At 53.3% G+C, this 25277-nt stretch overlaps 1 protein-coding gene across 7 annotated transcripts in view; it reads right to left on the bottom strand.

The window, feature by feature from the left end:
* LTBP2 (latent transforming growth factor beta binding protein 2) overlaps window positions 1–25277 on the bottom strand; it is a 97936-nt gene that overhangs the window by 16512 nt on the left and 56147 nt on the right. For 6 of the 7 annotated variants that reach the window (XM_060138485.1, XM_060138054.1, XM_060138132.1 and 3 more), the window contains exons 9-18: window positions 17265–17339; window positions 14199–14321; window positions 12418–12582; window positions 11946–12161; window positions 10810–10829; window positions 9547–9586; window positions 8520–8633; window positions 6270–6398; window positions 5433–5561; window positions 373–492 (exon numbers count right to left, since the gene is read on the bottom strand). In XM_060138485.1, the coding sequence (XP_059994468.1) occupies window positions 373–492; window positions 5433–5561; window positions 6270–6398; window positions 8520–8633; window positions 9547–9586; window positions 10810–10829; window positions 11946–12161; window positions 12418–12582; window positions 14199–14321; window positions 17265–17339 (1131 nt within the window). The remainder of the gene's footprint in view (window positions 1–372; window positions 493–5432; window positions 5562–6269; window positions 6399–8519; window positions 8634–9546; window positions 9587–10809; window positions 10830–11945; window positions 12162–12417; window positions 12583–14198; window positions 14322–17264; window positions 17340–25277) is intronic. The other variant, XM_060138200.1, reaches the window with a different exon arrangement.

The following is a 25277-nucleotide window of genomic DNA, read 5'->3' as shown; positions in this document are numbered from 1 at the left end:
GGTCCAGCTCTGAGGAGCTCACAGCCTTAAAGCTTTAGCAGGTAAGCCAAGCCCAAGGCCCCAGGCACCTCCCAGATAGATCAACCTTCCCTCTGCCGCATGACTCAAGGTGAGGGACAGAGGTGCATGGAGGGGTGCTCCCGGGATCTCATGTACATAAAGTTACTGTGCTCCGTGCTGCCGGGACAGACAGGATGTCAAAATCCCACTGAGGGGACAGAAGGGCCCCAGAATCCACAGATCGGTCTCTCTGTGTGAAGGAGGGGGCCCGGCATCAAGGGGCCCAGTCGGGGATAAGCTGGAAGGGGAGCTGGTGGTGGGCGGTGCCCGGGGAGGGGCCAGGAGAGGGAAGAGCGGCACCCCATTCCTTACCTTGGCAATGGCCCTTCCTGACCATCGCGTAGCCCTGGTCACACTCGCAGTGGTAGGAACCCTCGGTGTTGGTGCACTGCCCCCCGCTGCACACCTCGGGCTGCCCACACTCGTCTATGTCTGCGAACACACAGAAAAGTCCTGAGTTGGGGCCAGCCCTGGAGGGGGTCCTGGGACATCTGTTCAGAGGCCAAGGCCAAGGACAGCCGTGCTGAGGCCCAGGCAGGGAAGGCATCCTTGCTGCAGCGATGAATGGCAGGGTCTGAGACTGACCTAGCTCAGGCCCCTGTAAACTCCTGAGTTCCTTTCTCCTGGAGGAGACGGCTACTTTGGGGGCCCGTGGGGACTCTCACAGCTGTCTCCTTACCCCAGTGCAAGGGCTGGTCTTTAGGTCAGGTGGCTGTGCCTATGGCACTATCTGAGGAAGCCAACGAAGTCCCCCTCTTGACCCCAATAAACCCCCCAGAAGTCTGCTCCTAGAGTTCCTAGGGGCCTTCCTAAAAGTTAGGGATTGGAATTCCCTGGCAGTCCAGTGGCTAGGACCAGGATGGTGCTTTCACTGCCAGGGGCCCTGGTTCGATCCCTGGTCAGGGGAACTAAGATCCCACAAGCCACGTGGTATGCCCCCCCACCCCCCAAAAAAATAAGTTTAGGGATTAAGCAGCCAGTGAGAGACAGCATCTTAGGCAGCTGTGGATCTGTCCCTTTGGTTTCTGCCATTGTCCCAAAGCATAATGGTGCCCTGTGATGTCTTGAAAGCCCAATCCTGGTCATGCCCCTCCCCTGCTGGGTTCCCTGCTGCTCAGCCTGCCTCACAAGGCCTCACCCCAGCCTTGCTGTGTGTGCTGATCCCCACTGGTCCAGCCTCCAAGCCTTTGTTCACACAAATGCCTCTGCTTGGTTTGATGGCCTGCAGAGCCCTACTCCCATTCCAAGGATGGGTTCAGGGCTTCCCTGGTGGTGCAGTGGTTAAGAATCCGTCTGCCAATGCAGTGGACACGTGTTCAATCCCTGTTCCGGGAAGATCCCACATGCTGTGGAGCAACTAAGCCTGTGTGCCACAACTACTGAGCTGGCATGCCACAACTACTGAAACCTGCGTGCCTAGAGCCCGTGCTCAGCAACAAGAGAACCCACTGCAATGAGAAGCCCGTGCACCGCAACGAAGACCCAACACAGCCAAAAATAAATAGAATAAAGATAAATTAAAAAAAAAAGGGTGGGTTCAATTTGTCGACTCTAGGTCACTCTGGCCACTCCTCATTCCCTGCCCCTCACAGTCAAATTAATGGAGGACTCACCCTTGCCCCAACCCGTAGCAATGGTTCAAACACTTCACAGAGGCTTTGTGCAGATGAAATGAGATAATCCAGGTAAAGGGCTTAGCACAGTGCCTGCCTGACACAAGGTGAGCACTGAAGAAATGTTAGCTGTTATTATTTTTATTCTAGCATTAAACCTACCCTATAAAATCCAAGCTCCTCAGTCTGGCATGTGAGACCTTTTGTGACCTAGCCCCGCCTGGTTCTCTCACCTGGGTTGCTGCTTCCCACATGCCTCCTTCTTTTTCTTTTATGGTCAAAATTTTAATGTCAAAAACTTATAAATGTTTGGTATTAGTCCACATACAATTCAGTTTTTGGTGTAGAGTTCTTTGGCCTCACGAAAAAACACTTGGTTTACTTCACTAATAGGAATATCTCTTAATGCTGAGATGGCCTCTTCTTGGTAATTCTTCTGCTGTCGATTTCTGGCATAGTTATCTGTGATTGCGTGAATGGAGTTGAGTGGAGAGGTACTCATCATGTTCATCCCAAATAAGAGCAATTATAGTAATCACATGATTACTATAGTAATGAGGAGGTACACAGGCAATACAACTGCTCGATATTTTTGAGGCCAACAGGATAAGCCTGAGGAGTTTAGCCTAAGGAGCTTCTGCACGTGCTGTTCCCTCGCCTGGAGTGGCTTCCCACCCACCAGCTTGGCTGTTTCCTTCTCATCTCTCAGTGAGGCTGCCCTCGCCCCTCCAACCCATATGGCCCTTCCCAGGGTTCCCTTAGGAATCAACCCTTATATTGAATAGTAACTGCTTTTTTTTCTCCCTGACTGCTGAGAATGTGCCTTATTATCCTAGTGTCCTTAGTACCTAGCCCAGACCCCCCCAAAGCACTTATTGCATGAATGGAATAGTAAGCATTTGTTTACAGACATGAGCAATACTTCATGACACTTTAGTGCACAGTGGAGTCACTGGCAGATGGTATAAAATGTACACTCCCAGGCCCATGTCCAGAGATTCTGATGCAGCAGTACTGGGCGGGCCCAGGAACCTGCATTTTAATAACTCTCCAGGCAATTCTGAAATAACTGGTCCTCCCTTTGGGAAGCTAAAGAGAACCTGATAAAGGACCCACAAACTGGTAGGGCCAGGATGACTGCCTGATAGATAAGCCTGGGAAAGCTGACTTGTTCTATGGAGAAAAATGGAAATGGAAAAGACCCGATCTTAACACCCATGCAAGGATGGACTCCAGATGGACTAAAACATGTCGTGAAAGGCAAAACTGTAACTTTAATGAAAGAAGGTATAGGAGAATATCTTTGTGAATTAAGAGTGGGGAAGGACTTGTTAACTAAAGCTCCCAAAGCATAAAAAATAAGGCAAAAAGGTGAATTTCAATATATCAGAATTAATGATTTCTGTTAAAGAAAGGACATGTGGATAAGGTCAATGGACAGAGGACAAGGTGGAAGAGTCGTCATATCTAAACCCAGGCAAGTATCTGGAATCTATAAGGAACTCCTAAGGAGCCACAAGGAAAAGCAACAAAGGCCACTGGAAAAGAGAGCAAAAGATAAGAACAAGGGCTTCCCTGGTGGCGCAGTGGATGAGAGTCCGCCTGCCGATGCAGGGGACACGGGTTCGTGCCCCGGTCCGGGAAGATCCCACATGCCGCGGAGCGGCTGGGCCCGTGAGCCATGGCCGCTGAGCCTGCGCGTCCGGAGCCTGTGCTCCACAACGGGAGAGGCCACAACAGCGAGAGGCCCACGTACCACAAAAAAAAAAAAAAAAAAAAAAAAAAAAAGATAAGAACAAGCAGTTTCTAGATAAGGAAACCCAAAGGCTCATATACGAAAAGATGCTCATAGATACTAGTAAAGTAAACGTTATTTTAAATATTTAATAATCAAATAATTTATCTTAATCAATTATTTATATTAATTTCAATTCTAGAAATTGTAATGCCTTCTATTAATTATATAAATTGATGAAATAATTTATAAATAAGAATAAAGTAAATATTTAAAATAAGGAGGTATTGTTTTACCAGAGCAGCAAAATTTAGAAAGTGGATGTTATCCTGGATGAGGCCTCATCACACCACTGCCAGACCCCACTGGGAGAAGCTCTGACAGCTGACCTTGACCTTCCTGCCTCCTCCCCCAGCTGTCGGGTTGGCAGGGACATCTGGACACCCAGGCTGGCACGAGGCAGGACGCTTTGTCTGGGCCAGTCCTGGCGACACCCTTCCCTGCAGCAGCCACTGCTTGTCCCAGGCCAGCATCACGGGCCGGGCCTGCAGGGAGCAGTGCCTCTGGCCCACAACACGTGCCAAGGCTGCGAAGCCCAGAGAAGCCCCTTGCTCCCGGCCTCTGCCGTTGATAACTCCAGACTGTTCTGAGCACTGCTGCCTGAGTCATCTCCCTGAAAGCTGGCTGACCGCATCGCCGCCCTCTGCTTACAAACCTCTATTGGCTGCCACTGTCTGCGGGACAGCGACCAAGCACTTCAGCCTGGCACTCAAGACACTTCGCAAACTGGCGCCGGCTCCTGACACTTCCTCTGCATACCCCGCGCTCCCATCACACTGGATTTATCATTATTCCCAGAGCACGCCAGGCTTGTTCATTGCTCTGCCCTCTGCAGAAATGGTTCCGTTTCCCCGAAATACCCTCTGCTCCCTCCTTCCCTTCATCGTGTGTGTAAGGGAAGGTTTTGGAAGCAAACCATGTTTTGGGGCCAGGGTGACTTTGATTCTGTTTCCAGCTCTGCCACGGCTCTAGGTGTGAGGTCTCTGGGTGGTTCAATTCACCTCTCTGAGCCTCAGTTTGCTGAACTGTAAAATGGGGATAAGGATTTGTGCTGCATGGGGTTGGGATGATGAGCTTCATAAATAAAGGACTTAGGACGGTGCTGCCATATGAGAAGTGCTCATTAAATGGTAGTTGTTATTATTCTGTCCCCCTCAAACGCCCCTTTGGGAAACCTTCCCACATTCCTCCATACAGAACCAGTGCTTCCTCATCCCACAGTGCCAACGTTCACACCTCACTCATTGCAGTAACCCTAGAGCTCACACAGCGCCCAGGCCAGAACCAGCAACGTGAGCCCCAAGAACAGCAGTGTCATTCTCTAGGTGAAGGATCCCAGCTCGGTTACGGATCTTACAGCACCGCTTCGAAAGCGCTGCACCCTATTCTCTGTAGTTCGTAAAAAAGTATGTGGAGTGTTTCGTATGTGGTGTAAATGCCGCATATTAAAGGGCCTTTCTTGGAAGCATCTTTGTCCAGCGGCCCCATGCAGAGCTTCCCAGGGAAGCTTAAAGCCTTGCAGGCATTTCCCAGCAAGGGCAAGCCTGCTCCCAAGGCTGCCTGGAATCCCAGTTGGTGTCCTCACGGGTCACCCTCTTTATCCAATAGGAAAGAAGCTCCTTGTCACTCAGGATTTGGGGACCTGGTTTTTCGTCTTCATCTCCAGCCATGTCCCCAGACCCCTCACACTCTTGGCTCCAGTCACAGTTCCTTGGAGCGTTGGTGAATGTTGCTGCCTTTCAGATTCCTATTCCTCCATCTGGTCTCAGCGACCTTAGCCTCAGCGCAGGGTCTGCTTCCTCCCAGGTCCAGGTTAGAGCCCTGGTCTTGGTTCCTGCGGCCTCCGTATTCCCCACACTCTGCAGCTGTGTCACTGGGTGCTGTGAATGCCTGGATCCTCTTCCACCCCAACACTACCTGTGCGGTCCTGTGCCCCTCCCAGGGGCAAAGGTGGCTCACCTTACCTTGGCATTCCTGTGTGGCCCCCGAGGTGGCCAGCGTGTAGCCAGGGTAGCAGAAGCAGGAGTAGGAGCCCACGTGGTTGACACAGCGCCCCCTTCCCTTGCAGGGGTCCTTCAGACACTCATCGTCATCTGAATGGAGGGAGGTGAGAAGGACAGTCAGGGAGGCCTTCCTTTGGGCACCTGCCAGCCACCTGCCAGCCACCTGCCATGCTAAGGACTGGACAGGGAATGGTGCTGTGGGGCTAGGAGGGGATGAGGGAGCAGAGGAGGCTGGGAGTTGAAAAATCTCTAAGGCTGAGGGCCATGAAGTCGGTTCATTGGGCCCATTCAAGAACCAAGGGCCTGGGGCAGTGGCTCCGCACCTCCCCCCTGCCCCGCGTCCCCCTCCCCCAGTGGCCCGGTGATAACTTCCTTTCTCCTTCAAGGCACAGTGGATGTGTCTCCCTTGTATAAGAATATTGGGGGAGTGGATGAGGCCCACACTGGATGATTTATGTGTTATGCCTCCGAACCTCTCCCCCAGGGATGGCCGTGGCTTCAGTCTGCTATGCAGACTGAGGGGTGGGCTGATCTCAGAGCTGAAGGCTCCAAGTACCAGTCAGGGGACCCTGGGGTGGCTTCCCATCCTCCTCAAGTCCTGGGGACTCATCAGATGGTGCTCCCAGAGACCGCTGTCCCCGAGGTTAAGGTTAGCTTTGTCCATAGGGATTGCTCTCCTCAGTCCATCCACCACACAGCACTGCTCGGGCTTTCAGCTGCCTGGACTCTGGACTGTCCTCCAGCCCTGCCTCCACCCTCCCCAGCCACTGAGTGAGCCCAGGCTGCCCATGTGGATACCTGCGCAGTAGGCCTGGCTGGGGTGCAGCCGGTAGCCGGGGCTGCAGATGCATCTGTATCCATCAGGGAGGTTCACACAGGTTCCCGGGCCGCAGATGTTGGTGGTCCCAGCAGCACATCTGTCAATGCCTGTGGGTGGCGGAGCAAAGCAGAGGCTATGGTGGGGTGCGGATGGGTGAAAGCAGTGGAGTGGGGTGGGGCAGGGCGCACGGGCCTCAGAGGACCACAGAAGCCTCTCCCCAGCCTTAGCTGGGCCCTCCCACATCCACGTATAGCGTGGCCTGCGTAAGAACCCACGGCCCCTCCTCCCAGGGCCCCGAGCCCTACCAGGATAGAGCTTGCAGCACTGCATCCCTCTGACCGAGACCCAGGGGGTTCCAGTAACCTGTGTCCCGCGTCCCAGCAAAGGGGCTCCCCTGCTGAGGCCTCCAGCCTGACCTCACCCTGAATACGGGGACAGCTCTCATCCACAGCGAGTGCTTCCCTTCCCTGGCAACTCCTGACCAGTTTTTCTTAGGCAGACAGACAGATCTGGTGAGGGGGGTCTTGGGACAACTGCCAGGGGAAGAGGGGAGGGGTGGGCGCGGGCTAACTGAGCAGGGCCTTGAGTGCCATGTTGAGACAGGCCTGTAAGCAAGGGGGTCATGGGAGGTGGGGTGTGATCAGAACTGTCTCAGAAAGACCACGCATCTTGCATGTCATCTTGTTCAGAAAGGCAGCAAGATGGCAGATGGACTGGGGTGGGAGGGGAGGCACAGAGGGCCCCTAGAAACCTGTTGAAATGAATTAAACAAGGACTGCCTTGGGTGCTGGTAATGGGTAAAAATGGGAGACGGAAACTGAATTCAGAAGCAGTTTGGAGACTCGCCAGGACTCAGGGCTGAGGCTGCATAGAGAGAAAGAGATTATAGGTCTTTTGAACTGTGTCCATAATACCAGAAAATACCTGGCACTTAAAACATGCCGAATGAACAAATGACTGAATGAATGAGCGATGCTCTCACTCCAGGTCTCAGCCGGAAGCCCACACACCCACGCTCCCAGCCCTGCCCCACAACACAGAGGGAACCCCAGAGACCCAAGGAAATGGGTCAGGATGTGGCCTGTGGTGGTGCACAGCGGGGCTTCACAGCGTTTGCTAAATTGGACTGAACTGAACGTGCACACCGGCCTGTTTGTCGGGCTACCCTGCCCCTGGTCTGGCTCCAAGTTTGTGTCAGCCTGGGGGCTCAGGAGGACCTCCAGCCAGGTTCTAAATGTCCTCCCAGAGGGGTGGGGTTGGGGGATGGCAAGGGGGAAGAGGGATCAGGCGAAAGTCTATAGATCGTGGGAGGGATTCTGTCCCCACATAGCTGAATCCCCAGCTGAGCCCCTTAACCCAGCTCATCTTGCCCGCCGAGCGGAGGGGGGCTGAGGACACTCGTTGGAGCAGCGCACTGAGCCCAGAGAAGAGGGGTCCTGGGGGAGGGCAGCAGGGACGCCCTGGTTCAGGCCTAGGAAGGCCAAGCTCCCAGCCCCACCCACACTCTCTGGACTGTTCCACCAACCTGCAGGGTCTCTCCCTCTGCTGGAGGAGATCTGGAAATACCCCTCACCCCAAAGTGACCTCAGTCTATGAGGTTACAAGCAGCAAGGCCCTGATGAGGATGCTCGTGGGAACACACGCACGAACACACACACGTGAGCACGCACGTGAGCAGGGAACAGCTGCAGCAACACCGGCTCTGCTTCTCTTGAACCAAGTCCCCAGACAACGAGCCTTTGAGGAGGGTGCATTCCAGGGCAAGGTGGATGTGCCGGGGATCTCCCCCACACCACCCCGCAACCACTGCAGCGGCCAGAGCCTGGGGAACGCAGGCTCCAGGGCAGCTAAACAACTGTGAGAAATAGAACCATTTTCCTTCCCTGAAGTCGGCCCTCCCTGTGGGCAGGAGACTGCCCACCGCCAGGGTACTCAGCTGACCCAGGGTCAACAGCCTGGAAGAGCCAGGCTCCCGGAGGCCCCATGTGCTCGCCTTCCTTGAGAAGGCCCCGTGGATTCTCCTGGAAGGCACCCCTTCTCTTTCTCCTGCCTGGCTTGACCAGTGCTCCAGACGGGACTCCCCCGATCACTAGGGGCACCCTGTGCTCTCTGCGGAATGCGGCCGGGGCCGCTGACCCCGGCGGGAGTTCACTGGACACTGTGCATCCGGTGGGAGAGCCCTGGAGTTGGCTCTGGCCGCCCACACCTCATGGGGCTGTTGCAGGTACCTGACGGGGCCGGGGTCACCAGCACATCGGTGGGGGCGGTCACTTGCTCTTCTGCCCGGGCCTCCGGGATCCCCTGTCCAGGCAGTGGCAGCGTTGGTCTTCCTGTGGCGTCTCCTGCGGAGGGGAGAGGGGCGGGGGGAGCGAGTGGGCCTCAGCCCCTGGACTGCCCACTTTCCCACCCCCTGGACAACATCCCCTGCAGAGGTGCAGTGCCCTGTCCTCCTCCCTGCCCTCCAGTCCATCGGGCTCCGAGAACAAGGGGTGGAACCTAGGGCGGGTCATCCCCCCCTGCCTCTTAGTCTCCTGAAACTTAACCTGGCCCCAAACAGAGTCAGAGAATCTGAGAGCCCTGACGGGGCTCAGAGCACATCTGGTCTCCCGGCTCCACTCCGCAGGGAAGGAGGTGGAGGCTCGTGGGAATGGCCACTTGTCCAAGGCCGCTAGCTTGTTGGAGATGGAGCCGTAGCCCGGGTCTCCTGACTCCTATTTCAGCACTCTCCTTCTGTCTGCAGAGTTCTTTACAGTTTACAGAGCTCTGCCTGGACCACCAGTGTCTCATCTGCCTTAAGAGGCAGGCATTCGTGTCCACATCATAGTAGAGAAAGCTGAAGCCGACTTCTGAACAGTGCCCTGTCTGCAGCCCCAGGGACCGGCAAGCTGGGCTCTGCGGAGCTCTAGCCATTTCCTGAGGGAAGACAGGCTGGGGGCAGGGCTCTGTGTACCTGACCCGCCCCTGCTTCAGCCAGCCCTTCCTCTTTGGTCTTGTTTATTTGCTGACCAGCACCATGAAGGGCAGAAAGAGTGCTGTGGCTGCGGAGGTATTTGTAAGGCATCGCGGTGCCTTTCGCTGACCTATAACACCTTCCGCAGACAGAGCTCCCAGGAAAACTGATCACACGTCTCATCACCCTCAAGCTCAGCTGATTTGAGCCTGTGCACCAGCTCCCAGGTACTATCTCCACTCCCAGATTAAGGTCTCTCCTTCCCTCCCTTTGTTTGCTGGGCACCACTAGGAGGAGGCACTCACCTGGGACCCAGGCAGATAGCTGGGTAACACTGGTTGTGACCTGCACAGAAACGGGAGGAGGTCACTCTTGGCTTCCCTGTCACCCCCATGATGTGCTTCCTTCCTCCACACTCACCCCTGCCTCCAGGCTCCCCGTCCAACTAACTCCCTCTTTCAGTCTTTCATTCATTCCAGGTGTTGATGAGTTCTTACTACACCCTGGCATTCTGCCAGGCACTTTATGTCTACTGTCTTAATGAATCTTCTCAACTATCCTCTGGTAGAAGGCTGTGATGATCAAAGGAGCCGATGTATGGAATGGGCCAGCTCAGCGTTACAGCAACAAATATCGTATCAGTGCTATGATCTCCACATCTCAGACAGCAACAGAAGTTTAGACGTTAACCAGTCTACCGAGGGTCACAGGGCCAGTGTGGTGAAGCTGGGACCCCAGGCCACACCTGGTGTCTCTCACCATAGCCCATGGACAGAGGTAGATGAGCTGTGGGGAGCAGGGGAAAGAAAAATGGGCAGGGGATGGCAGAGGGCCAGGAGCATGGCTGGGGCTGGGGGGACACGGAAGAACTTTGGTCTGGGAGACAATGCATGCTTCTCCAGGGAGAGAAGAAGCTCCCTGGGGAAACAATATTTGCGGAGAGTCAGGGATGCAGGTTGGAGGGGCCAAGGGATAGGGTAGGGATTGGCGGACTGATGAGGGAAGAAGCAGCTTCACTCTTCTGGAATGTTTTTCTAGGAGGACACTCAGTTCTTTACAGGGAAATCCTGGGCTCAGGAGAGGGGGTGGGATCCCCCTTTCTCAATGAAGTGGTTTGAGGCTATTCACAGCTCTGCTTCTACTTCCGCACGAGCCACTCACAGAGGAGACCTGAGACCTTAAGCAAGTCAGGCTCAGAAAGTGCTGAATCCGGAATTAATCTGGAATCAGTTCTAGACCTCATCTGCTGTGATGAAAGCCTGAGTGACAGCCAGGACTAACAGGACACGTTCCTGCTTCCTTTCTGAAGGGGGCCCCAGAGCTTCCCGAATGAGAGTACTTGCACAGCAGCTGCTGGAAAAACAGGAGCTGTTGTTATTACTTCCTTTAGGGTAAAACTGGGTCTTTGGATCAACTCTCCCACCACAGCTTCTCTGCAAGTAAAATCCTACGTACACTCCATCTTTCTCCCCTCCCTCCCTCACGGGACGCTGCCCTGCGGCCTCAGTCCTACCACGTCCTGCTCTCTGCCACCCTTGCGCGACTTGCTGGTGGGAGGGCTCGCTTACCTGGCCAGCCTGAGAGTCACCTGGGAAGGAAAGGTGAGAGCGTGAGCTCAGGGAGGAGGGTCTGGCTGCCTTCTCCCTCCCACCCACGGCCAGGGCTGGTTCAGTCCATGACCTCCTGACTTCGTCCCCCGCAGGCTCAGTGGTAGAGAGAGCCCAGACTCTTCTTACCTGCCTCTGCCCCTGCCACCCTTCTGGCACTGGCCAGCCCAGATCCCAGAATCCCAGGTCTGGAAGGCCTACAAGGTGGTCAGTTGGTGAGAGGAAACCTCCGGGGCTCCTTTGATGCCCCCGGTGACAGGAGTCCCACCCGCTCCGGGCCAGTCCACCCCATGGGTGGACTGCCACCCCATCCTCGCTGTAACCCTCCTTGCACTGCCACCTCCTCCCTCCCGACCACATCGGGTCACTCCGCCCCTGCCCCAGGCTACAGGCCAGGGCAACAGTTCTAGGAAGGGGAGGAGTTGCTCCTGGCCTGGCCAGTGTCTGGTTTCCATGATGACTGGGGCTCTGCCTGACTTCCGTGTCTGTCTGTTCCCAATTCCTGGAGCACTTTGGCCATCACTTAGTTCTCCTGGTCCTCATATGTCCTTGGCCTCCTGCACCCTGTGCTACCAGTAACCCGGGCTTGCCTTCTGCGTGGTTTCCCAGGGCACCTGCCAGGGGTGCCTAGAGCCCAGTCCCTTTCCAGCCCCACGCCTCCTGGGCCCAAGGCGATTGAGCTGGAGCCAGTGCTCTGACTCTAAGGCCACGGGAGGGGATCTAAAGCCCCCAGATTCCCCAGGATCCACCTGCCGACCCTTCAGCTTGGCAGCGAGCACCAGCCCCAGAAGCTGCGCGGCCGGGGGCAAGGGATGGAAAGGCCTGGTCAGCTGGAGTGGAGGATGCGGCGGGCCTCTCCCACCCCCACCAGCAGCTCCCTGGGACATGGGTACCTATTGACCCTATATAGGAGAAAGAGGAGGTGAGGCCATGTCATCAGGCCAGGCCATGAGAGCACGTTCCCAGGGCTGTGCTGCTGCTCTGAACTCCTTTTTCTAATGCCCCAGAGATGGAATGCCATGGGTCCAGTGGCTCTTTGAGGTGCTGTAACCCGAGGGGAGGGGGAACCTCTCAGGCATCTTCCCCAACCCAGATACCTTTGTCAGGGATGGTCCCGGCCTCCAGCCAGGTGCCGGTGGCCTCCCGGAGTGGCTGCCTCTCTGCTGGTCTGGGCAGGGTCCTATTGCTCTTCTGCCCCTGTTGCCTCGAGGGCCTGGTCAGTTCCTCCTCCTCAGCTTTCCTCATGGACAGACGGATGTCTGAGCTTGAGTAGGTGTAGCCGTGGCCGGCAGGGCAGATCTCCTTGAAGGCCTCTGCAAGTTCAACAGTCAGAGGACAAGCTGAGGGGTGCTGTTCCCGCAGGAACCCAGGGCCCTCCTTTTCCTGCCTTTTGAGGGACAGGGCAATTGTGCCAACAAGGAGGGAGGGGCCCCAGGTTGGGTTAAGGAGTTGAACAGGAAGGAAAATTAAGAGTCTTCTGGCCTGACGTTAGGTCAGGTAGGGGAAACTGGCCACTGGCTTGGAGGAAGCCCTTCGGCGGCCGGGGCTGAGATGAGGACAGAGGGTTACCTGTGCCAGGCAGGGGGCACTCCTCACACTTGCTGCCCCAGGCTTTGCCCACTCGGCTGCAGCAGCATATCTGCTTGGTGATCTGCTGGGCCAAAGGCAGGGTGCAGGTGCCGGGCCCCAGCAACCGGTAGCACAGCCCCTGCTGCATGGAGATGGCCTTGTCCGCTGCAACAGACACGGCAGGTGGGGATGGGCAGGTGGCCAGCGGGAGGGGAAAGGCAGTGGGTGGAGGAGTGACCGGCCACGTGCGTTCAGATTGGCTTGGCCTGCATCTCGATGTAGAAGTTGGGGCCCTGAAAATGCTCACAGAACATTTGGAAGAGGAGCTGCAGGAATGCTTTTAGCACCTCCTCGTGTTATCTGTTTGAGGCGACCCTTGACTCTCACCCTCATGTGGGGAAGCTAAGAGCAGGAAATGTGGATGTCTCTGCTTGTCTCCAGATTCTGAGTCTATACGTGTTTACAAAAGCCCATCCTGGGGAGCACGAGGGAGGAGCAGTGTGCTCTGAGGGCCACAGTCTCCCTGGGGAGATGAGATGAGGCGAGAACCACAGGCCTGATGGGGAGCTTGGAGGACCAGGCCCTGTCTTGGTCGTCTTTGCAGCCCAGACACCCCGGGCAATGTCTGGCGCATGTAGATACTCAGTAAATGCTCGCTAGATTGATGGCTGCCTGGCTGGAGCCATGAATCAAAATCCCATGGACTGCAGTGAGTGTAAGCCATGCTGGGTTTAGAGAATGACAACACCAAGGGCCAACCCTGCCTCCCTGCATGAAGGGTCTCTATCCAGAACTAATAAATAAGTCACCATGAGCTCTTCCTGAGAGTGGCCAGATGGGTTCTCCCCATTCTGGGTCCCCTCGTTCTCTGCTGTCCCTTTAAGGCTCTTACTACCTCCTTGCCCTGGGGATGCTGGGTCCAGTCTTTCCCTCACATGGGTGCTCCCTCTGGGTGGTGCTGGCGTCTGTTCATCTTGTGGCCTCCCCAGACCCAGTACCTGGTGGTTCACAGGGAACCGGCCACAGGGAACTCTGCTGAGCCTTGGGTGGCCCACACGACCTGGGTGGCTACTTTGCAGAGGCCAGTCGGGACTGGTTTTATTCAGTACTGGTCAGGCCTCCCTGGTCTGGCTGTGCCGTCAGCTCTGCCATGGGGAGTGGTGGGTGGAGGGGGGCACTGCCAGCCTGGGCCTCTCCCAGCTGGAAACCACAGAGGTCACTGGAAACAGCTGCCTGGGTGTTCACACATGCACACACATGGACACGATGCTGATACGACTAGTGACATGTACGCGCTCACGGACACACGGGGACCGCAGGCTTACGGAAAGGCCCCGGGGCCGGCAGCAGTGCTGCTCCTGCTATGGGCAGGCTCCTTAAGAAAGGTCTGCAGTGAAAGGACCAGGCTGCTAAGCTCAGGCACTGGAAGAGGCAGCCACGGATCAGCCAGACGTCACAGCAGGGACAACACACATCCTCCCAAAGCAGATGAGGCAACAGATGGGACAGTAATGATGAGAGAAAAAACAGAGGAGGTAGAAAATCCCAAACTCTAAAGCCCTCAAAGAAATACATAAAGAAAACAGAGAAGCAGTGACTGTCTCCGTCCCAGCAGGATGAGAGATCAGGTTTGGTACTTGGGGCCCAGTTCCAGGTGGAGGAGCAGCCCCTGGACCCTGCGATAGGGTCTAGGGGCACTTCTGCTCTCAGTCTGGCCCGTGGACCATGAGGGTCCCATCTCGCCTCTCAGCGTCCCCACCCTGGGTCCCACCTGCACTCACACACACAGCGACTCCTGGATGGATCCAGCAGGAGGCCGGGTCTGCAGGTGCACAGGTAGCTGCCCCTGGTGTTCACGCAATCCGAGTCCTCGCACAGGCCCAGGGTCAGGCACTCGTTGATATCTGCAGGGTTGGCGGAGATGACCAAGCGCCCCCCAACCCAGGCCTGATGGAGGGGAGGGGTCGGGGCAGAGTTCTCCTATGATTCTCCAAATAGAAGGACAGCAATAAGAGAGCTGCCGTTTACTAAGTGTGATCCCTCTCTCTGGGCCTCAGTTTCTCATTTGTAAAGTGGGGATAATAATAGTAACTACGATGTAGTCCTATTAGGGGTATAAAATGAGATAAAAATTGCGAATCGCTGGGTCTAGGAACCGGTAATAATGGTCATAATATTAAGAGCTAATGTTTATTGAGTGCCTCGTGCCAGGTAGTATGCCAGGTGGATTGCATAAGATACCTTATTTAATTCTCACAGTTTTATCAAGTAGGTCCACACGGCCTCATTTTATAAGTGAGGAAACTGAGGCTCCAGGAGTAACTTGCCCAAAGTCACTCAACTAGTAAGCGGCATCCTGGGACGTAACAGGGGGAGTAGATGAGGGCAGAGTTTGAGTTGGAGGGTGGAGAACAGGCTGCCCAGTCCCTCCTATTCAGTCTTCCTTGAGAGACCCTGAAGCATCTCTGCGGGACCCAAGATCCAGGGACCATGTCCACAGTGAGAAGCTGCAGGATGGAGGGGCCCCGGCAAGGATGAGGAGGTGGGAGGATGGAGGCAGGTGCTGGGAGGTGGAGCAGAGGTTTAAGAGGACAGGGGAAATCACAGTGCTCACACTCTGAGCTCCAAGAAGTCAGGGGCCCTCTTAGCGATGGCACCTTTGCTGCTGATGGTGAGCATGGGAGATCTGTGATGGCCGCCCACCTCCAGTGCCAGGAGATAACACATGGCAGCCCAGTGTCATCAGGGCCGCCTGCTCATTCACAGGCTTTGGAAATTGGCACTGAGTACAGGAGTAAAGGGGCTGAAGGATGACTCAGCTTGGGCACCAAGGGGAACCACTGCTTAGCAGGATGTTCTATTGGGAGGGAGAGCTGGGACGGGGAACTGATCCGTTTGCCTCCAGTCTATGGCCAGAGTGATGTCTAAACTCAAATCTGACTTGCCTCCTGTCTGCTTGAGAAGCTTCTGGGCTCCCCCTCACCTCCTAGAGGGAGCTTCTAAACCCTCACCTGGTATCCAATGTCCTCCACCATTTTCCAAAAACCTGTGTGTGGGCCGGTGGCTCTGATGAGACCCTGGGATGTACTTGTTATCTCCTGTGGGTGCACTGGCTGTACTCCAGCCGGCCCAAACTGCTCCTTCGCTCATACTCGTCCCTCGGCCTGGAATGCCCGCATCCCCTTCTAGCTGGCCAACTCCATTCATTTTTTTAAGTCTAGGTCAGGTATCACCTGAAACCTTCCCTGATCCTCCAGTCTGGGAAGGGGCCCCACCATAGGATCCCATAGCACCCAGTGCCTCTTTCTCTCGAGAGCACTTCTCTCATAGTGTGTAATTGTTAAGGCATCTGTCTTCACCTGGGGCAGCAGCTGTGTCTCATCCATCACTGTGAACTAACACCTAGCACAGTGTATGCAGATCATAGCAATATCCCAAAATTAGCCTGTGGAAGTAGGAGAGAAGGATGGAGAGAGGAGGGATGGTGCCTGCAGGTGCAGAGATGAGCGGGTCCCATCCCAGACAGGGAGACCACAGCCACAGACATGGGAAGGGGGAGGTTTCAGGGGCAGGGCCTCCTGGGGAGGGCACCTTGGCATCCTGAATTCTGTGGGCTTGGTGGAGGAAGGACAGAGAGCACATTCGAGATCTTGGGAATAACTTTAACACTGCAGACTAGGAAACATGCCGGGCGGAGAGGCCACTGAGGACAGTTTAGATACGAGCAGCCCCGTTGCACTCTCTAAGGGCAAAAATACCAACTTCTCCCCACACCCACTGTCCGTGAGGTCCTTGCCTCATTGCCCTGGAGGGAGGCTAAGCCTGGGCTCGGCTGGGTCAGAGGTCTTCCCTTTTGCCGGGTCTAAGCACCTGTTCTTATCCATGGGCCAGAAATCCCCACAGGCAGATAGCTCAGCCGCCCCAGACTCCTCTCTCCTGAAGTCTCCACGGGGAGGGGACCTAGGAGATCGTCTGGGTCAATCCTGTCTGTAACCTAGCTTCAAGCAAAGTGAACTGTACAGACAGCGGTTTGTCCAGTTCCCAAAGCTCTCCAAAGGGACAGCTGCCTCAACCCCAGGAGCCTCCCACTGGCTGGAAAGCCCAGCTCATACCTCACCTATTGCCAGGTCCACAGCCAACAAGGGCTCCCTGCTCAGAGCCATGGCTGAGCTCCCCCCTGCCCACTCTTCTGTCCTGAGGTGTCCCTGGGCCTTGCCCCTCTGGGGGCCTCTAATGCAGAGCACCTGGGCCTCAGCTGGCCTTACAGAGCCTACCAGCCAGGCCAGCAAGGCCAAGGACTGTGCTTTATGGTCCCCCTCCCCCACTCCCCCTCCATCCCGTTCACCTGTGCCCTCCCCGCTCCCGGCTGCGGGAAGGAGGCCTGAGCAGCTGAGGTGCTTTGCTGGAAAGAGTCCATCGTGGTCCCCACCAACTCAGGCTGACTTGATCTCCCACCCTGGAGTTAAAAGTCTTCCCATTCCAGGCAGAGCAGCCCAGGAGGTGAGTGGATGTGCGGGGACCGTGGAGCACCTTGAGATACAGCACAACACAGCCCTACAGAGTCACACTCCCAGATCTGGGTGGGGGTGGGTAGAGATGGGGAGGAGGGGAGGGCTTGGCTCCCAGGCGCTTTCTCAGCTGCACCATCACTATCCTCTGACTTCCTTGGGCCCCTGGAAGCAGCAGCCCCCATAGCTCCCCCGAGCTAGGGCTTAGAGGTGCCCAGTGGAGACCACTCAGACAGTGGCAGCCGCTCCTTCTATCTGGGGATGTGCGAGTCTCCCCGCATCATCAAGCCTCTGTTATTTCTGCTCCCCAAGCCCAGCCCTGTCCCTGGTTATTCTTACCTTGGCAGTGAGTGAGGTTCAGTCTCTTGTACCCCTGGGGACACTCCAACTGGCCATTTTCAATCACTGGGAAGGCTAAGGATTGAAGATACAGACAGGTTTCACTGGAGGGCCCTTGGGCTCCTCTGTCACCCATGCTGGGAAGTGGGGTGCAGTCTGGATGTCAGCCCACTCTGCAGCTGTGAGGCCCCATCCCCCCAAGCCATTGCCCTGGGTGGCTGCACCTCCTTAGCTGAAATCCCTTCCCTGGCTCTCACCAGGCTACTCTCAGCCCACTTGCTATTACTAAAAATGATACCTAGTGACTATATATCTTGTATATATAGTTATAATAATATAGTCATATAGTTATTAGATACAGTATATATTATATGATATCAATGTTATACAATATAACATGTGATTGAACAAACTTGTGTGTTTTGTTTTTTTTACTTTTTGTTTTTGAAGTAATTATGGATTTGCAGGAAGTTGCAAAAAATAGTACAGTGAGGTCCTGTGCTTCCATCACCCACTTTCTCCCAATGTGCATCTTACACAACTCTAGTTGTTTTGTTAGTTTTTAAACATCTGAATATGACAATTCACAGTCTGGTTCTAAGTTCAGTTTATTCTGATACTTGGTTTGAGTGCCACCCTAGCTGACAAAGCCCCCCGATCCTGGAAGAAGCTCACCGTCGATTGCACTTATAAATCCATGATATCTATTCACTCACATTCACCAACCATGGGATGTTGTTGTTGAAATTTGGTTAGTAATTTTCACGTTCCCTGAGGTCAGCTAGTTGTTTTTACAAAGTCAAAAAGAGTTAGAATATCCCAGTTCTTGAGTTTTTCAAGTATGCAAGGGGAGAGGATTTATAGCAGCAAATTACAGGATGATGGAATTTTTTCCAAACATTCATTTTCAAAAGGCTCTGTCCCACCACAACTTCCTTGAAAAGCAGCCCCGCTTAAAGTTTATAACAAAACTGGGCAGTGGTCTGAGTCCAGATGGGCCAATAAGGCAATAACTGTCAGTATTTTGGTGCTGATACATGTCTTATCTTGATTTCACACCATTCCTCTTACTTTAAAGAGAGAGAGAGAGAGAGAGAGAGAGAGAAAGTATGCTTAAAAACAAAAACAAACAAAGAAACAAAAACAACTGACATTCAGTAAAAACAGGGAAAACATCTCCACTACCTTGGAGGGTCAGACTCGCATGTCAACCTCCAAAGAAGTGCTTTGAAGGTGTTTTTTTTTTGAAGATGTTTTTTCTTGAAAAGGGCTAGCAGGTAGTATACTATTGACAGCTGCCTGTGATCACAGAAAAAGGCAGGAAATGTGGAACACCCATCTTTTTGTTTAAAAAAAATGAAGAAGGACTGCTTTTTCAGTTTGATGATTCCTTTGCCAAGACATAGCCAGTAATTCTCAAGGGGCACAGGCATTTCCACAGACACTATTCCAATATGAAGCTCCGTAAAGATACCTTTATACTTTAAAGATCTTGTTTTATGAAGTTAACCGCATGATGACTTCCTGTGACAGCTTGTCTTCTCCCAGCTTTGACTTCTTTGTGGCAATATCCTGCCTATGAAGGGTACAGGGAGGGGACTTTCCAGTTAGCATTCCCCAGCTCCATTGCCTTGCTGGTCCTAACATCAGCCGCTGTACTTATAGAGTTATTGGGTAAACCTTATTTTTATTCAAGAAGTCATTTACTGTGGAGAATATAGGTCTTCTATCTTCTAAACAGGTTCAACCTTTAGTGGCTTACACAATAGATAGTTCTTCATATATTTTATTGCTGAAATAGATTCTTGCAAATACCAAGAGATATGTTAATAATACCTATACCTTCATCCAGTTATACAGCAAAATGTGAGTGTCTCAGTGTTTTAAAATGTTTTCTTTTTTTTTTTTTGAACATTTATCTGTTTATTTATTTGGCTGCATCGGGTCTTAGTTGGGGCACATGGGATCTTTGTTGCCACGTGCGAGATATTCGTTGTGGCATGCAGGATCTTTAGTTGTGGCATTCATGCGGGATCCAGTTCCCTGACCAGGGATCGAACCTGGGCCCCTTGCATTGGAAACGGAGTCTTAGCCACCAGACTGCCAGGGAAGTTTCTGAAATGTTTTTCAAATCAAGATAGCTTTTACTCTATCATTAGCTGTTATCTCTGGGCACATTATACACTGAAGGCAGTCTGGTATTAATGATAGTAGATATAAGCTGTATTTTTTTTTAAGCTGTATTTTATATAGACTTCTTGATCATTTGACTCCTGGGGTCCATTTTGGGTCCCATCTGAGAGGTCATCATTATTTTTACCTTGGAATATGGCCGATTACATGTCAGAGGAGAAGTGTCAGCATTGCATTTTTAAAGGATCGCTTAGGATTATTCATATTATTTTATTTTATTTACTTATTTTTTAAAAGAGGATTTTTAAATAATTAATTAATTAATTTTGGGCTGCGTTGGGTCTTCGTTGCTGCGTGCGGGCCTTCTTTAGTTGTGGCGAGCGGGGGTGACTCTTTGTTGCAGTGTGCGGGCTTCTCACTGCGGTGGCTTCTCTTGTTGTGGAGCACAGGTTCCAGGTGCGCAGCCTCAGTAGTTGTGGCTTGCTGGCTCTAGAGCACAGGCTCAGGAGTTGTGGCGCACGGGCTTAGTTGCTCCGCGGCATGTGGGATCTTTCTGGACCAGGGCTCGAACTTATGTCCCCTGCATTGGCAGGCGGATTCTTAACCACTGAGCCACCAGGGAAGCCCCCCATATTATTTTAAATCCTGTTTCTCTGCAAGAATTTTTTAGAGTCATTTCTCCACTTGGTGAGGGCTGCTTTATTTAAAACTAGACAACCTAACTGAAGAACCCCACAAACAGCATTGTCATGCGTTACATGTTGTGATACCAAAGACAAACATGAGGAGGTGCCGTGTTTCCCTGGAAGCCCCACACTTCCCTGAGGACACTTGCAACAGTCTGACATAGAGATCAAGTGAGGACATAAATTAGTAAAGCTTAATTTTTTTTTTAAGATTAAAGAACTGTAAATTGAAGTTGTAATTTTTTCTTTTTTGCCACAGATGGTATTCCCCAGGGTTTGCATGTTCTTCCACATGGGAATTAGGCTTCAGCCTAAAAGGCCGCTGTGTGGCGATAAGTGAGTATTCTGAAAATGCTGACATTGAGAAAAAGGATGGGGTGAGGCCGGGAAATGTGAGCGCCTGGCCCGGGGCCTGGTGGCATGAACTGAAGACGGGGAGGAAGAAAGAAAGAGGGGAAGTTGTTTGGAGAAACTCAGAAAGCAAGCTGATTAGATGCAGGCGCAGAAGGTGGGAAGGAATATCTTGAGGCTGATGCCAGGGGCCGGGAGAACTGAGACAAGGGGACATCTGGACAGGGCTTCGGAGGCCTGAGGCCTTTGGTGCTATTGTCCTGTCTGTTTCTCCTGTCTGTTTCCTGTCTGTTTCACAGGTTAGGAAGGAAGGTGAAGCTCAGAGGGGGCCTAGTCGGGGTTGCAGCCAAGCTTCTGGCTGCCAAGGGCACGTCCCTCCTACAGCCAGAGAGGAAGGGAGGGGGGAGCCAGGAGGCTAGGGCAGCAAGGTGGTGTAGGCAGAAGGACCTTGCTTCTTGACGGAGCAGGAGAGGGGTGGCAGAGAGCTGGGATCACAGTAAGGCTGGGCACCAGCTGTGGCACCTGCAGGGTACCCCGAGAAGCTGAGCAATGTGTGAACTAAGAGGAGTGGGGCTCATCCGTTAGTCTGGAAACATGCGCTTTTTCTAGAAAGTGATTTCCTCCTGAGAGGACTCTGCCTTCTCACTGGCCTGAAGAGAAACTGTCGGCTGGACAGCCCTTGGTGAGGGCAGACTTCTAGAGAGAAAGAAGTGTCAAAACCAGCGTTCCTCGTGAGACACCCATTTTTGCCAGCACCCTGCACCCCACCCACCCCGAACCAGGGCCCTCAGCCCCCTTCCTCAAACCCACAGAGGCCTCCTAGAGGGGGCTGGATCCCAGCTTCTGTAAGACCAAGTGCAGCAGCCAATCCAGAAAAATCTGCTTATATCTCTTTGGGGGAAAGAAAGTCGAAGTTGAGATGAGCACATGGAAGGGAGAAACCTTGGCTTGGGGTGAGAATTCAGCACTCACCCACGGCTCTGAGCGAGATTTCGGCAGTGATGGGGGAGGGCGGGTATCACCAGGCGCACCTCCCAAGTGCTCCCAGCACACGTAGGCCTTCCCTTGCCGTAATGCTTAATGGACTGTGCTGTGGCTGCCTGTTTGCTTGTCCATCTCCCCTGCTAGTGCATAAGCTCTGTGAGGACAGGGACCTTGCCTTCTTTGTCATTGCTATGTCTCTGGAGTCAAACACAGCACACGGAATAGTATAGGCAATCAAAATGGAATGAGTAATAATAGCAGACACTAAAATAGCTCATACTATGGGCTAGGTCCTATTATAAAGGCTTTACAGGTAATAACTTATCTAATCCTCATAACAGCCTTGGAGATACTAATATTATCCCCATTTTACAGATGAGCAAACTGAGGTACAGAGAGGTTAGGAAACATGCCCAAGGTCACCCAGCTGATGGATTGAGCTGGGATTATGCATCTGCTTCCAGAGGATAAATTCTGAACTATTCCCCTCTACTGCCTACAAATAAATAAATGAACGAACGAATTCATGACGAGCCTTAGAGTTTTCTAGGCCAAGAATCTTAGGGTCCAGAGGCCACAAGGAGATGCCTGCCCAGCAGGAAGCATATGACCCTTCCTGGGAACTCCTCCTCTTCCTTTTATAAAACAAGGGATCAGGAGAGTGAGTGGGGAAAAAAAGGCAGGGACACCCAGAAGGAGGTCAGAAGAAGTAATCAGATGCTGGGTAGATGCTCCGTAATGTGTACAACCAAAGCGTCATGTAGAATCGGTAAAGGAAATAGTGAAGAACATGTACTCCTCCCATGGCCCCTCAGCCAGATCAAGGATAAGTCAAGGGTCAGAGAGCAGAGGACTTGTGGATCTGGAAGAAGAGAGTGGCTGATCTGGGATTCCTGTGGGCGCTTCAGAGAGGCTCTTTCGGGAAGTGGTCTTGCAGCTTTTGGACTTTGACCTGAGAAGCCAAAACAGCTGCTGAGGGGTCAGCTGGACTCAACCTCAACTCCAAGGAGTCTGAACATCACCAAGTGCCTGTGAAGCACATAGGGCAGACATGCATGACTTTCCTGGTCAGGAAACCTGGGCCATGCGGGCCTGGAACTCAGGTCTTCTGGCCCCGGCCCCCAGCCCTGTCCACTCACTGCTGCACCTTGGTTGCTCACAGATGGGGAAGGAAGCAGAGGGTTCCCTGGCTGCAGACTGCCCCCACCCTGCGGATTCTCACCCTTGGCTGCTGGAATTCCCAAGGAGGCCTCAACGAGAGCAAACTGATTGCTGGAGACAGTTTTGGCCCTGACTCCGAGACAGAGCTCGGGGAGGAGACGGTGGAGACATATGTCTGGCCACAGGGCTGTTTACAAGCCATGCTGATCTCAATCTGTGATGACAGATGGCTGCAGCAGGGAGATGTGGAGGGTCCCTTGCCACACACCCTTCTGCCCAGAGAACAGATACACACACACACACACACACACACACACACACACACACACACACACACACACACACACACACACTGGACGAGGCTAAGTTTGATGCACAGGGGCACGTGAGCAGGCTGGAGCTGAACCCCTGATCTGTAAGCTTCAGGTGGGTAAGCTGGATAGAAACTTTGACTCCCCGGGAGCAGTGGAAAGAGTGTGGGTGCTGGGGCAGCCAGACTAGCGCCTAATTCCTGGCTCCACTCTGACTAGCCGTGTGACCTGGGCACATTTCTTAACCTCCCTTGGTCTTAAATTTTTCACCTGTAGAAGTGGGGACAGAAACTCAGTTCGTGGGTTGTTGTGAGGATTAACTGGCTGTTTACTGAAACAACCAATGTCAGACTGAAACTAGCATAATGATAATGCCTGGCACAGTACCTGTAAGTATTCCTCAAGCCTCCCTCCCTCCCTTCCTTCCTTTCTCCCTCCCTCCCTCCCTCCCTTCCTTCCTTTCTCCCTCCCTCCCTCCTTCTCTCCCTCCCTCCCTCCCTTCCTTCCTTCCTTTCTCCCTCCCTCCCTCCCTTCCTTCCTTCCTTTCTCCCTCCCTCCCTCCCTACCCCCTTCCTTCCTTCCTTCCTCCCTCCCTCCCTTCCTTCCTTCCTTTCTCCCTCCCTCCCTTCCTCCCTCCCCCCTTCCTTCCTTCCTTCCTTCCTCCCTTCCTTCCTTCCTTCCTTCCTTCCTTCCTTCCTTCCTTCCTTCCTTCCTTCCTTCCTTCCAGAAACACAGTTTCGAGGAAAGCAAGGTGGCCTGCTGCCCCTCACTGGCTGGAGACACTTGGGCAAGTTACTCTCTGAGCCTTGGCTTTCTTATCAGCAAATGGGGATGACTTTTCCTTTCTCAGAGGGTTACTGTGAACACTAAACAGGCGTGCAAAACCCGGAGCATGATGCTTGTCACATATTGGTAATTATAATAATGTCCATTACTCCAGATCTTCCTCCTTGGTGAAGTCCTAATGGATCCTGCAATGATTGTGGAAATGCCACCCAAAGACAGGCTCTGACTGCTTCCTCGGGAGACTCCGGAGCCAGAGTGGGTGTCTTGGTCACCATGACCAGTGAGGTGGAGAGGGGTCTGGTCAGAGCCCTGGCTCAGACAGGCGCCGCTTCCGCCACCCTAACCCTATCCCTCCCAGGGCTCTCCAGGCCAGAGATGCCACGTGTCAGTGACACCCCTGCTAGGGTAGGGAGGGTGCTAACTGGAGCTGAGTCACAATTCCCAGGAGGCTTCGAGACAAAGAATCACGGCTTTTATCAGCCCAACAACTGGAATTCTGAAAATCTCATTTCTTTAGGGCAGGAGACTGGGTGTCTGACCCAGATTTACAGAGAACAGGAGCCCCACCCCGGCACAGCTGTCCCCCCAGCCGGGGTCCTCTAGCTCATTGAATGCGTAAGCCAAGAAGCAGAGGAAGGGGATTACAGAGCGATTAGAAGCAGGGCTCTGGGGTCACATAGACCTGGAGTTTCAGGCCCAATTTCTTCATCTGCAAAATGGAGATAGTAACACCCACCTAGAGATGTTGTTAAGAGGCAAGGAAATGAGAACGAACTTAGCGTGGGGCTTGGCGCGTATTACATCCTCTGAGTAAAGGGCTGCTAATGAGGACGTGATGAGAGTGATGCTGCCATGACTCGCCCTAGGGTTCTCTGCTCCAGCCTCCTCAGACATCACCTTCACATGCCCACTCTCCTCGGGGGCTGGCATCACAGACCTACACCTGGAACACTCCTTGTGGGCAAGGGCCATGGCAAAACCCAGACAAACCAAGGCTTTCCTTCTATTGAGAGTTTCAAATAAATGTTCAGATGTATATATAAACCTATATTCCCTCAAAAATCAATTTCCTTTCCACACACCTGTTCTTGGTAGGCATACTCCTCGTGGCAGGGAGTTCAGTACTTCTGGAAACATCCCGTTATATTGCTGGGCAGCTGCAGTTTTTAATAAGTTGTCCCTACTGCTCAGTTTCCAGTTGAGTTCTGCCTACTAGAAACATCCACACATCGGCTTTTGCCCACGCCCTGAAACCACACGGAACAAGCCTGCCCACTCCCCCAACCCCCGGATGTTTCTTTCAACGCATCTCTGTTAATTCAGGCCTGCACTGCAGGTTGCTTCCCTGCCTGTCTGTTCAATCCAATCTTCTGGCAGGATGTTGTCCTTCATGTATACGTGGAATACAGTCCCGGGATGCACCCTCTTGACTGTAAAATCCTGGTCTAGCATCCTGATTTGTATTGTCTTCAGGTTGCCCCAACGCCCCCCTCCCCAGAATGATTAGGGAGATCCTTGTCCCCTAAGAATCAGACACACTGTGATTTGAATCCCAGCTCCCCTATCCTAGCTGTGTGACCTTGGACGAGTTCCTCAGCCCT

This window comes from Lagenorhynchus albirostris, chromosome 1 (genome assembly GCF_949774975.1).
Source record: "Lagenorhynchus albirostris chromosome 1, mLagAlb1.1, whole genome shotgun sequence".
Classification (NCBI taxonomy): domain Eukaryota; kingdom Metazoa; phylum Chordata; class Mammalia; order Artiodactyla; family Delphinidae; genus Lagenorhynchus; species Lagenorhynchus albirostris.
The sequence above is the reverse complement of the archived record's forward strand: the minus strand, read 5'-3'. Positions and strand labels throughout refer to the sequence as shown.